This window comes from Rhinolophus sinicus, chromosome 10 (assembly GCF_057876585.1).
Source record: "Rhinolophus sinicus isolate RSI-liver-muscle chromosome 10, RSI-T2T, whole genome shotgun sequence".
Classification (NCBI taxonomy): Eukaryota; Metazoa; Chordata; class Mammalia; order Chiroptera; family Rhinolophidae; genus Rhinolophus; species Rhinolophus sinicus.
The window spans coordinates 1,209,501-1,222,053 of NC_142510.1; the positions used below are offsets into that span (position 1 = coordinate 1,209,501).

General features: G+C 50.8%; 1 protein-coding gene across 2 annotated transcripts in view; it reads right to left on the bottom strand.

The window, feature by feature from the left end:
* The window catches only part of PRKCB (protein kinase C beta), a 214,972-nt gene that overhangs the window by 30,334 nt on the left and 172,085 nt on the right, over positions 1 to 12,553 (bottom strand). For both annotated transcript variants that reach the window (XM_074322927.2, XM_074322926.2), the window contains exons 10-12: positions 12,196 to 12,369; positions 2,413 to 2,504; positions 1,231 to 1,293 (exon numbers count right to left, since the gene is read on the bottom strand). In XM_074322927.2, coding sequence (XP_074179028.1) covers positions 1,231 to 1,293; positions 2,413 to 2,504; positions 12,196 to 12,369 — 329 coding nt within the window. The remainder of the gene's footprint in view (positions 1 to 1,230; positions 1,294 to 2,412; positions 2,505 to 12,195; positions 12,370 to 12,553) is intronic.

Genomic DNA, 12,553 nt, shown 5'->3' on the forward strand with positions numbered 1-12,553 from the left:
TAGGTTCCTACACACAGATGGTTCAGATGCCGAACGGCTTCAATGAGTGATAAGTATCCCCTTAAAAAACCCCATAACAAGTGGAGGAGGAAGGGAGGAATGTCAGGCCTGCTCTTAGCACCTGAAATCCTAACCTCTGGGTTTTACGTCCTGAAGGGCCGACATCCTGGAGTTGTTTTCAGAGGCCCAGGGCCCTGAGGCCACCTGAGCTCTTCAGACACGGGTCCCACGCCCTTTGCAGAATGACAGGCAACCCATCACCACCTACCACCCCTCTCCCCTGCTCGATTCTCTCCAAAGCACTGACCACTACTTGACAGACTGTATCTGTGAGATTTCCATCCCTACCCCCCACCACTAGAATGTACGTTCTACAGAGGCAGGTGGGCTTGTCTATTTTCTCCACAGCTGTATCCCTCCCACCTAGACTAGAACCGAGCACATAGTAGGCTTTTGATAAGTGTGTGTCAGATGAATGAATGAAATGGACTTGAACGGCTCGTCATGATGTTTTAAACAGACCCTCGCCCGTGCCAAGTGCACTTCAGAAGCCCCGAGCGCCTGTGCCCTCTCTTGCGTAACAAACCAGCCTCAGCCGGCACAGTCTCTGCCATTTGCACTCATGTGGTGGAAGGCGAATTGTACACCACGGACTCGCTGACAAATATCAGCCTCAAGCCCGACAGTCTGCCTTGCACAAAATATAAAATGTATGACTCATACAGCTGCGATGACATACTTGTTCCCCCAAATACGGGCAAATGCCAAACACTGAACTTAATCCTGCCTTTCAGGGCAAGCTACGGAGAGATCCATTTCTAAATTGCAGTTACACAGCCACGCAACACGAATTGTTTCTTAATAACATGATCTGTCACATCCTGCCAGCTGAGACGCTCTGCTCGCTCCCCAAACCCAAATGTGGGGCCTATATGCAAGAGACAGGCATGCTGCACCCTGTCGGGGAGCCTCCTCCCCCCAGAACGAACGGTCTCACGCCCGAGCTCCGAGCCGGCACTGGGGGCAGAGTCCATGGAGATCTGCTCGCACCCCACAGAGCTGCCCAAACTCTGCCAGGGCGGTGGGCGACGCTGCCTGGCAGAACACATGCCCAAGTTAGCAGTGGAGACTCCACCCCCACTATGGAATTGAGCTTCAAAAGCAGCTGAAGGAAGAGGCAGGGGAGGGAGGAGCCGGGGCTGAGATGGGCGTATGACAGCGTCCACGTACCGGTAAATGATGCCTTTGCTTTGCAGGAAGAACAGACCGATGGCAATTTCTGCAGCATAAAATCTGAAATTAAAAAAAAAAAAAGTGATGGAGAAATTCAAGGACGTCATTTGCTTGGCAACTCTGCAAACTCAATATAATATTGACCTGGGTATAAGACATGGATGCATGCGTGTCCCACCACGAACCGGCAGCCGCGCGTGTCGTGCGGGTGGGTGAGCGGGCTCTGGACGGCTACGAGCCGCCGTAAGGACACCGGGGCTGGAACACGGTGCAGCGCTGTGTAAGGGAGGGGGGGCTGTGGGGCAGGTGGTGTGGCCGGAGGGTGACAGTCTCACACCAGACAAGGTAAACCATCTTAACAAGAACAGCCGCCATGTGTGGAAGTTTGATCACCTACCTAGAGCCTTACAGGTTATTATCTGACTTCATAACAGTCCTGTGAGGGGGCTCCTTACATGACGAAACTCCGGCTTCGTGCCGGGAAAGAACTTGGCACAGCTCTACAGCTAATGGATGGCAGCCGGACTGGAAAGGGCATCTGTCTCACGAAGGCCCAGGAGGAAACGGGTTTTAAGAGAACCAGAAGGCCCAGTTACACCACGAGGGCTGGGCGGGGCTTTGGGGCATTCTGGTACGAGTCCTGATAACGTACATGGTGTGAGACAACGGGATAAGGCCTGTGGGCCAAGAGCCCAAAGGAAGAAAAAGAGACACAACCCTGTGGCCCCGTTAGAATTGTGCCAAGACAGACCAATGGCAAGACTTGGAAGCATGAGACTGTGAAGCCGACCAGCACGCAGGCTCACTACCCGGCAGGTGGGAGGACAGTGGGCCAGGAGCCCGCAAGCCCCCGGGATGACAGGGTGGGGTCCTCGGGGAGCCCTGGGGGCCTGCGAGAGGGACAGTAAGCTCTTAGCAGACTCCCTAGGCGAGGGGATGGGTGCTAATCTCAGGACTCACCAGCAGCAGGGGAGAACCGGGATGACATTTGTGCCCTAACAGGAGGAGACGGCTGCCCTGTGGACTGAGGGGACCCCACATTTCCAGAGGCCTGGACTCAGTCTCCCCACCTCAGGAGCCCCAGATCTAAATTCCCTATTGAGCCACAAATCCAAAGGGACTGACTACCCCGCCCCCCGTGGGCCCCAAGGGACTAGCACGGTGCACGTTGTCACTTACACAGCGTGAGGCTCCTTAAAGCGGCCGACCTGCTGGATGTGGTACATGAGGTCCCCGCCATTCACATACTCCATCACGAAGTACAGGCGGTCCTGGAAGAAAGCAAAGCGGACGGCATGTCAGCATTCTGCAGCTTCCCGGGTCCGGGAGCAGAACTGGGAAGAGCTGGCATTTGTGACCCAAACCACCAGGATGCTATGACAGGCCCATGGTGTCCCCAAGTGCAGTATTTGTGCCACTGGAAGTATGCGGGTGACCATCGGCGGTACATGAGTTTGCTTTTGAATTATTCATTTGTACTGGAAAGTGTAATTAGTGCATGAATCTTGTGATTTAACAGACATGTTGTTTAGGATAAAGCTAAGTTTAGTAAAAAGTGGAAAATATTAAGTAATTTCCTACTGTAGGTAAGAGGTGGCTGTGGTAGCCAGCCTTCATGGTGTATGCTTGCCACCCAGAATCTAATCTCCTTCCGTCATCATGTTTTTGACCCATGTACCCTCTTCGTCCTCCCCCAACGCCCTCCCCTTCTGGTAACCACCCTTCTGTTGTCTGTATCTACGCATTTGTTCTGTTCATCCGTTGCCTTCTGTTTTATACCCCACATATGAGTGAAATCCTATGGTTATAGTCCTTTTCCATCTGACTTATTTCACTGAGCAGGATAAAGACCTAAACATAAGACCTGAAACAATAAACTGCATAGAAGAAAACATAGGTACCAAAATTATGGACTTTGGGCTCAAGGGTCGATTTTATGAATTTGACCCTCAAAGGCCAGGGAAGTAAAAGCAAAAATAAATGAACGGGACTATATCAAACTAAAAAGCTTCTGCACAGCAAGAGAAACCATCAACGAAATAAAGAGGCAACCAACCGAATGGGAGAAGATCTTTGCAAACAGTGCCTCCAATAAGGGGCTAATATCCAAAATACATGAAGAACTCATACAACTCAACAAGAACAAAAAGCAAACAATCCAATCAAAAAGTGGCCAAAGGACCTGAACAGACATTTCCCCCAGGAAGACACACAACTTTCATGGGAGACCCCAAAGCCAGAACCAGCCACTCCCGAACTCCCAGCCCACAGAAACGGAGACAATGGATGTTTATCTTGGTTCTGAGGCCCCAAGCCTTGAGGTGCGCAGTAACAGATAATACAGTGAGGAGGGGGGAAAAATGAATGATAATAGTTTGAAAAACAGTAGCTTAGGAGGGCATATCCAGAAGTGAAAGAATTTGGGCTAGAAGATCTATAGCCCATTCAGGATTTTCCCCCCACGTCTTTCAAGGGGGATGTGAACCCCTCCAAGTCAAGGTCTGTGTGATGACCAGCACATAGTAGGTGCACAGAGTGGTCTCTCATGACACCATCCCCATGACATGACCAGCACACAGTAGGTGCCCAGCGAGTGGTGCCAGAGACTTTCTGTGGAGCCCAGCTCTGCTCCCTGGTAGCTGGGCGTATTTGCAGAACTAACCAGACATCTGTCCCCTCTCCTGTGAAATGGATAGTGAGGGAACCCTGCTGCTATTGTGGGGCTTTGAGGGGACAGACGTGTGTGACAGTCCTTGGGCAGCATCTGCATGAGACCTGCCTTTTCACCTTCCATCAAAGGGTTTGCTACGCCAAGGAATGACGTCCTGTCTTAGAGACTTCCGCGTGGGTCAAAGCGTGCCTTTCTATCACATGACCAATTTACATACGAAAAGTGGCTAATATGATGGGGGCCATATAACAAATGTTTGGTCCACTACCTAACAAATCCCCCTTACAGTGCACAGAACTGGATCTCCTGTGTAACAGTCATATGAGCATTTAACAGTCATAGGAGCATTTGTCAGATGTCTATCGAGAATCTAATAATTAGAAGAAGAACAATCTGGAAATAAAGCTACCTCCCTGTGACTGAACTAAGTACTAATTTATATACTGGAGCTCATTTATATACTGGGGCTTATCTTACTAAACAACCCATCATGACCAGTATCACTGTTCTCCCCCTTTCAAAGACACGAACACTAAGGATCAGAAAGGGCAGGACTCAGCAACAGAGGTGGCGATTCAGGATTGGAACCCAGGCAGATCGGTTCCCGAGTCCACACTGGCACCCTCTCATTAGGCTGCCTCCTGTGTAAGATTCTGACTTACATATGGATGCCTGGCTGTGTCCTGCCCTCTGAGGGCTTCCAATCTAGGGAGGGTAGAGGAGGGACGTAGAGATCCAGCCTCATGTCAAGACAGAACCTGGCCGGTCACAGGGAGGAATAGGGGGTCATCAATTCCTCCTTGAAACATCGAAGGACTTTCTCAGACCAATACTGCTTCACCTTCTCAACATCTCTAATGAGAGGCAGAGAGGGAGGCAGAACCGTCACTTTTGTTCCCAGCATCCAAGACATGTGAGATTTGCAAAAAGGTCACACACACGTTAGTGGAGGAGTGGGGACAGTCGCCAGAACTGCCGACACCCAGATCCTGGTTCTTTGCTGGTGGTGGTGGTGGTGGTGGTGGTGGTGGTGGTGGTGGTGATGGTGGTGGTGGTGGTGATGGTGGTGGTGGTGGTGGTGGTGGTGGTGGTGGTGGTGGTGATGGTGGTGGTGGTGGTGGTGATGGTGGTGGTGATGGTGGTGGTGGTGATGGTGGTGGTGGTGGTGGTGGTGGTGGTGGTGGTGGTGGTGGTGATGGTGGTGGTGGTGATGGTGGTGGTGGTGGTGATGGTGGTGATGGTGGTGGTGGTGGTGGTGGTGATGGTGGTGGTGGTGGTGGTGGTGGTGATGGTGGTGGTGGTGGTGGTGATGGTGGTGGTGGTGGTGGTGGTGGTGGTGGTGGTGATGGTGGTGGTGGTGGTGGTGGTGGTGGTGGTGGTGATGGTGGTGGTGGTGGTGGTGGTGATGGTGGTGGTGGTGGTGGTGGTAGGGGGCGGGGCTGATAGAAAACAAGCCTAAAAATAGCACCTGTCTTTCCTGCATGTTGCGAAGAACCAAAACACTTGCTTTTAAAAATTATTTTTAAAACTAGCAGATGGCATTGGCCACAGAGAGAGAAGTAAGGGAGGGAGAGATTGCAGTGGCTTGCTTTCTGCTTGGAAGAACTAGAAGTGCCCCTGGAATCCTTAGTCAGCATCCCGACGTGGTGGGGGCAACCCCACCAGGGTGAACGCCACGTTCTGTGCTGTTTTTACCACCGAGTGGATGTGGGGAAACCTGAGACCCATCATCTCTGAACTATACTGAGTCTGGCTCTGGGACACCACTGCTGCAGCCATCAAACATTAGGGCTGCATTTTGCTGGCATCTCATTTTCCGAACAAACACTTCATGATGGCTACTCGGAGCCAGGCGCTCTACTGCCAGGGATGCTGCTGTGAAAAACCATGGCGCCCAAGCAAAGGATCCCCCAGATGGTTGGGGAGACCACATACGTTTCCCAGCAGCAGTGTTCCCCCAAATGGGGTGGGGAGCTCATGCTAGCTGGGTTATGGAAGCCACTGTCTCTACCTTCATAGTTTCGTGTTGATTTTCATGGGTCCGATGAAAAATACAACCAGCACTTGGCTGTTTTATGGCTATTACTGTTGAGAGGGGGACGCGAATGCATGGAGTTAGTTACAGCGGAGAAGGGAGCAGGTGGGGTGGGGCCCAATTACCACACACCGGAGAATTGTGGGCATTCACCCCACTTCCCGTGGCCCCTGCAGCGGCTCCACCATCCTCATCGTGTCTGCTGCCTCATCCGTAAACACTGACTTATTTTAAAATATTCTTATCAAGTGGCTTTTGAAAACATAAACACGGTTATTTAAAAATGGTAAACTTCGTATCTCTCTCATACCTAGAAATTCACTGTCTCTGTAAAAAATAAACACACATCTGGAGTCTACAAACTCTGCTATATCCAGTCTGGCTTTGGTACATCAATCCCTTAAAGGACTTTTTTTCACAACAAATACCATTTGTCCACGTCCCACCAAGTTCATCTCCCAGACTGAAGGAAGGGTTGTCAAAATGTGAATACCAGGGGCCGGCCCGGTGGCTCAGGCGGTTGGAGCTCCGTGCTCCTAACTCCAAAGGCTGCCGGTTCGATTCCCACATGGGCCAGTGGGCTCTCAACCACAAGGTTGCCAGTTCAACTCCTCGAGTCCCACAAGGGATGGTGGGCTGTGCCCCCTGCAACTAAGATTGAATATGGCACCTTGAGCTGAGCTGCTGCTGAGCTCCCGGATGGCTCAGTTGGTTGGAGCGTGTCCTCTCAACCACAAGGTTGCCGGTTCGACTCCCGCAAGGGATGGTGTTGGTTTGGAGCGCGTCCTCTCAACCACAAGGTTGCTGGTTCGACTCCCGAAAGGGATGGTGGGCTGCGCCCCCTGCAACTAGCAATGGCAACTGGACCTGGAGCTGAGCTGCGCCCTCCACAACTAAGATTGAAAGGACAACAACTTGACTTGGGGAAAAAAAAGTCCTGGAAGTACACACTGTTCCCCAATAAAGTCCTGTTCCCCTTCCCCAATTAAATCTTAAAAAAAAAAATGTGGATACCACTGCCTGAGGCCCTTTGGAGCCATTCTGGGATGAGACTGCATGTCACAGCTTTTACTGAGCACCTATTTGTGCCAGTCACGTATAAGGTGCCAACGGGGCACAAATGATGAATATGATACAGTCCTTGGCCTCAGAGGAGTCGGAATCTCGGGAAAAGCACATACACACCTAACGCAAGCCATCACCTAAAGCAGAATGTGATAAAAGAAACTGCAGGAAAGGTGCAGGGAGGGCGCGCTGGGGCTCCAGCTGACGCAGTGACCGCCACTGGTCCTCATAGGTGTTTCCTACCCTGAAATCTGACTTCGGGCCCCACTCTTCCAATGAGATTATTTCAAGGCCGCCAAAGAACCTGCTCATCGCCACAGGTAGTAGTTTCTGATTAGGACCTATTCGAGGTACGACATGAAAATCAAACAGTATTTACTGAGTCCCAACGCGAGGACCAGCTTGGCTCTTTGCTTCTTGATTAATTTTCCAAAGAACACTTGTCACAGCTCAAAACTTCACCTCTCGTCTCTCCGGGCTGGGGATTGTTGGCTTCCACGTCTGCGTTCTCCGGTTCTCCTGAGCGTGTCAGTTCCAGCTGGCTACAGGACGTTTCTATGTGGGTGTTCCACTGTCAACTCCAATTAAACGCTCTTCAAACTAGCCAGTCTGCTCAACTTTCAAAGTGTGTCTTCCAAATTGAGTCTCCTTTCTCCTTTCTCTCTCGCATTCAATCAGTAAATCAGTAGAATTAAATATCTGTCTGTCACTACGTCATGCAAAATGGTTGGACAGAATTTCCCACATTTGGAGGGTGAGCACAAGGACCGTCTGATGGCCAACGCTGGCTAGAGGGCAGGTGCAGAATTCACGCAGGGGGTGGGCGACAGGGCAGAGAATTCAAAGAGCCAATCATTGTTCTTCCAAGACAGCTGGAAGTGGGATGTGATGTGGTGCCCACGTGACTGCTAGGGGGACACTTGCCAGCTCCCGTCAGATACCACAGACAGAGAAAATCAACAACGTGAGCTAAGAGTGTGTACCGTGTACCTCTAAGGGGAGTTGCAGTGAGCATTTACCTAGTTACGGATTTTTAATGATTTTCCCGGCTGGTCAGCGAGTTACTCCTGTCTGGAAGCTGCTCCTCGCATGGCTCAGACCTGTCTGTGTCTGTCGAGTAGCTGTGCGGTGCTGTGGGGGGCATGAGCTGGTGGGGTTCAAGTCCCGGCCACGCTGCTTACCACTAGAGACCTTGCATCGGATACTTAAGCGTCCCCTGCCTTCCTAAGGGGGCAGCTTCTCCTTCATAGGGGTTTGCAAAGACCTATCAGGGGACACACATGAAGGCCTGCAAACTCTCAGAGCCTTGCTCAGGTAAGCGTGGGGCCCAGGATGAGAGTATCGCACAGCATGGCTCCAGCCTTAGACACACCATCAGAACCACGCACCTGATGCCCCTCTCACCTTCCTACAGCTTTCCCCGCCTTGTCCTTCCACGCACAGGGCAAGGTCCCCACCTCTTCTCTAGAAATCTACGGACCTTCGGTTACCGCATGGATATGCAAGGGCCACCATCAAGAAGGCAGAGAGAACCAGGCTGTGAGCGCTCCCTCCGTGCCCCAGCTTGATCTGCCTCGGTTGCACTCCTGGGTCCTTTCCGGCAATACCTTCAGTTGCCTAAAGGCCTGACACCTGCCAAGCTCTCACCAGCTCCCTCTCCTTCCCTGAATGCCATGTGTGTGCTGCTACCGCAGGCTGTATCCCGTTCCTGAAGCTCAGTCTCCTCGGACTCAAGAGGACGTCTCCCCCTGATACAAACAACACCCATTATTCCTTTTCTGTAGGTCCAACCCCTTCTTAAAGGTACCGACCAAGTCGGCAGTAGCCCATGATCAGCGGATTGGACCAGGAATAAAACATGTGACCTGCGCCGAACCAACCAGATGAAGGCTCCCATGACTATGACTTGGAACCCGGGGAACTTGGTGGCGCGGCAAGTGGCAAGGGGCTAAGAAGAAGCCATGCCACCGTGAGCACGAGAAACACAGACAACAAGCAGAAAGAAACAGATCCAGGCTAGAAAGCTTTGAAGTTACAGATTCGGGTTCTTCAGGAGGCTCTGGTACGGCCTTGCCTTTGGTTGTTTCCTTCCAATAAAATCCCGTTTGCTTTTGAAACATGATGTAGCTTGGAGGAGGCAGCCTGCTGTTTCCTGCAACCCAGCCATCGCTGACTGAAGCTACTGACACAGCTTCCGACAGCCATGCCCTTCCATCAAAGCATGTCCTGGGGGCTGCTGCCAACCGTGAGCTACCAGGACTCCTTGGACAGCTTGCTGCTCAATGGACAGGCCGTCAGGGGCCACCTCTCCAAGCACAATCACCCCCATGCCCCTCCCTGACCCCGCTTGCATTTTGGGTGGCTGTCTCTCCCAGCATGCCTTGCAACTGAGTTCTTGCTGGGCCACTGCAGCAAATTTGGGGAGGAAGTAACTTCTGTCCTTCAATGACTCATAAAATCTAATTCTATTTAAAAAAAAAAAAAAAAAAAAAAAAAGAAGTGCATATGTTCAATTGAAGAGAAAACATTTAAAATAGATGTTTTGCTAAGGAGATTTAACTGCCTGTGCCCACTGGCAGTTGGGAAGCTGCAGGAAAGTGCCGGGCTGACAATTGTCCCCAGGACAAAGATTATCCTTTTGTGCCGCTGCAGCGAGGTACACCCCCCTTAGCCCCCGCCCCAGCCCAGCTCTAGTAATGCAAATGCCTCCGCTGATTGCCCCTGCTGCACTTTGTACATTTTTTAATCCTCACTCATTGTGCCCACTTTAAAGACAATGAAAGCAATATTCAGAGCTGTCAAGTGACTTCCTGGAGGTCACCCAGCCAGTAATTAGGGACTTTGATTGAGGAGCTCCTGTATATCCTTCTGTGTGGCTAGAACCCTTTGCCTCAACCCCATTCACCGGAGACTAGCTCAGCTCATTTCAAACCCCTTCTAGTGGCTTTTGTATCTACTTGGGCATTGACGGTTGCCATTTGTGGCACAGTCAACGCTTTGCAAAGTGTTTTTGTTAGAGATTCTTCTGAAATCATACAAATGCAAAACGAAGACAATTACCCACAGAGCCCTCCCTTAACTCCCTAAATCAAACCAATGTTTCAATTTGTCTGTCTTTTTCAGATTCTTTTCTATGCACATATTCATTTGAACACTTTTAGAATAATCTCTTAAATAGAATTCAATCGCCTCCATTTTTCTGTTACCATTGTATCATGACTATTTTTCCAAGATTACTTAATCCAATTGTCTAAGAATATGTCCGATGTAACTCCGCTTTTCTAAATAAGTTGTTAGTAATTAAATGTGCATCATTTCCAGAAAGACAAAAGTTGTTTTGTATAGTGGTGGGTGTCTTTTTCCCTTTTATCTACGTTAACCGCCTTCAGGATTTTTTTTTTTATCCTGTTAAGGATGTTTTATCTTCAAAATTCTAAGTCTCTGGCGAGAGGAACATATCAAGTTTGTAGCATGTTATACCAGACTTGTCTTTTTTTTTTTTTTAAAGGTAGCTGATTCATAAAGGAATTCTGGGTCACAAAATACAAAATGACAAGCCACTCCGGTTCCAGCCGGCTCCTGGCAGTGCCTCAAACCTGCCTCGGGCACTTACAGCTCGCAGGTCTTTGGCCCCCACTAACTCACACGGCTCTGGCGTTTGCTCAAACGCCATCCTTGTCAGAAAGACCTGCCCTGGTCATCCCATCCAAACAGCATCTCTCTGCCCCGATCCACCCATCTCCGTCCCCTTTGTTTTTTGGTGGCTGTTGTTGTTTATGATCTGTGTCCCCTCCATGAGGAAGTAAATTCCAAAGTTGCAGGGACTTCATCCCTTTTGCTCATTGCTGTACCCCCCCCCCCAGTGATGCAGCTGTGTCCTGACACATTATGCCAACAAATCACCGTATGTGGACAGACTCAATAAGCATGGTATGGTGGGTCTGCTGGCAGCAAAGGCGACACTGCCTGTGCTGCCAGCCCCTCCTGCAGCACCAACCTGGGGGCGGGCGCTTCTAGAAGGTGAGCAGGAGCCAGGTGACCACCTTCATGGGGCTTCCCCTGAAAGGGGTATCACTTCCTGCCCCCCATTGCCACGCTAACAACGGTTCACTCAGATATACACAGTCTCCTACCGTGTTTCCCCGAAAATAAGACCTAGCCAGACCATCAGCTCTAATACGTCTTTTGGAGCAAATATTAATATAAGACCTGGTCTTATTTTACTGTAATATAAGGCTGGGTCATATAATATAAGACCAGGTCTTTAATATAAAATAATGTAATGTAATATAATATAATATAATATAATATAATATAATATAATATAATATAATATAATATAATATAATATTACCAGCGAGGTCTTCTTTTCGGGGAAACAGTGTACTCACCGTAAAAATCACTCCCACCATATTTCCCATGGTTCCAATGTCCTTTTGAGGTCCGTACGTGGCCCTTTCATAGCACAAAGAACCTGGGAGGAACATCAGGACACCTGCCGCTGAGCGACTGTGTAAGGGGAGCCATTTCACCACTGAGCGTCTGTTTCCTTTGTGTGGAAACGTGGACAATAGTAGCTGCGTAAAGTGTTCTTGTAAAAGTTAGGTGTGACCATGAAAGTGAAAATTATTTACAAAATAGAAGGAGTCTGGCGCTGAGGCACAGGCAGGGTGGCAAGCCCTCTGAGTTTGGGGTGCCGGAGTCTTGCAGCGCTGGTCCCAGCATCACCACGACCTACTGTGTGACGCTGCAGGAGGGACCCGCCTTCTCAGAACACCAGCATCCTCATCTGTAACAGCGCCCGCCCAGTACAGGTGTCGGAAGACAACGGAGCAAGGACGCCGCAGGGTCTGGGGGCTGCCTTAACCATCCAGTGCTATTACTCTCATCTCGTGAGACCAGAAGTCCTGAGTTCCTGTCCCCAAGTCACCTCCTGCTGTCAGAGAAGGGCGCTGCTCTGTTGGGTATAAAACCAATTGCCTGAATTCCTTTATCTTTGTTGAGACAGCATTTGCCTCCGGGGAGGGCGCTTCTCAGAAATTCTCAGCAGCCATCCCTGGGCCGCACATATTCCTCCTGTCCCCAGAATGGGAGGGACCCAGGCCTGTCTCTGGGGTGGGTGCTGCTGGGATGACTTTGAAAAGCATGTAGATACCCCGGAGGGGTCGGCCGGGCCCCCCAACCCAGTTACCATGGTCTGGAAGCAGGAGTGCAGCTGGGTCAGGAAGGGCGGCTTCCCGGGCAGGGCCAGCACCCGCTTCTCCACCATTGTGCACTCCACGTCGTCATCTTGGATCACGACGTCCTTCTTGAGGATCTTCACGGCGTAGAGCTCGTCTGTGCCTTTCCGCTCTGAGAGCATGACCTGGGAGGGAGAGAGAGCAAGCGAGCGGGTCAGGGGGGCGGGAAGGGCCGGGGCAAAGCCGAGGGCAGCTGAGGTCACTCGGATCCACTCCGAGCTCTGCCATTCCCGATGAAGCATCCACAGACCTCACCCCAGGAATGGCTCACCCCAGGAATCCACACAATAGAGGGCGGTTCCAAGAGCA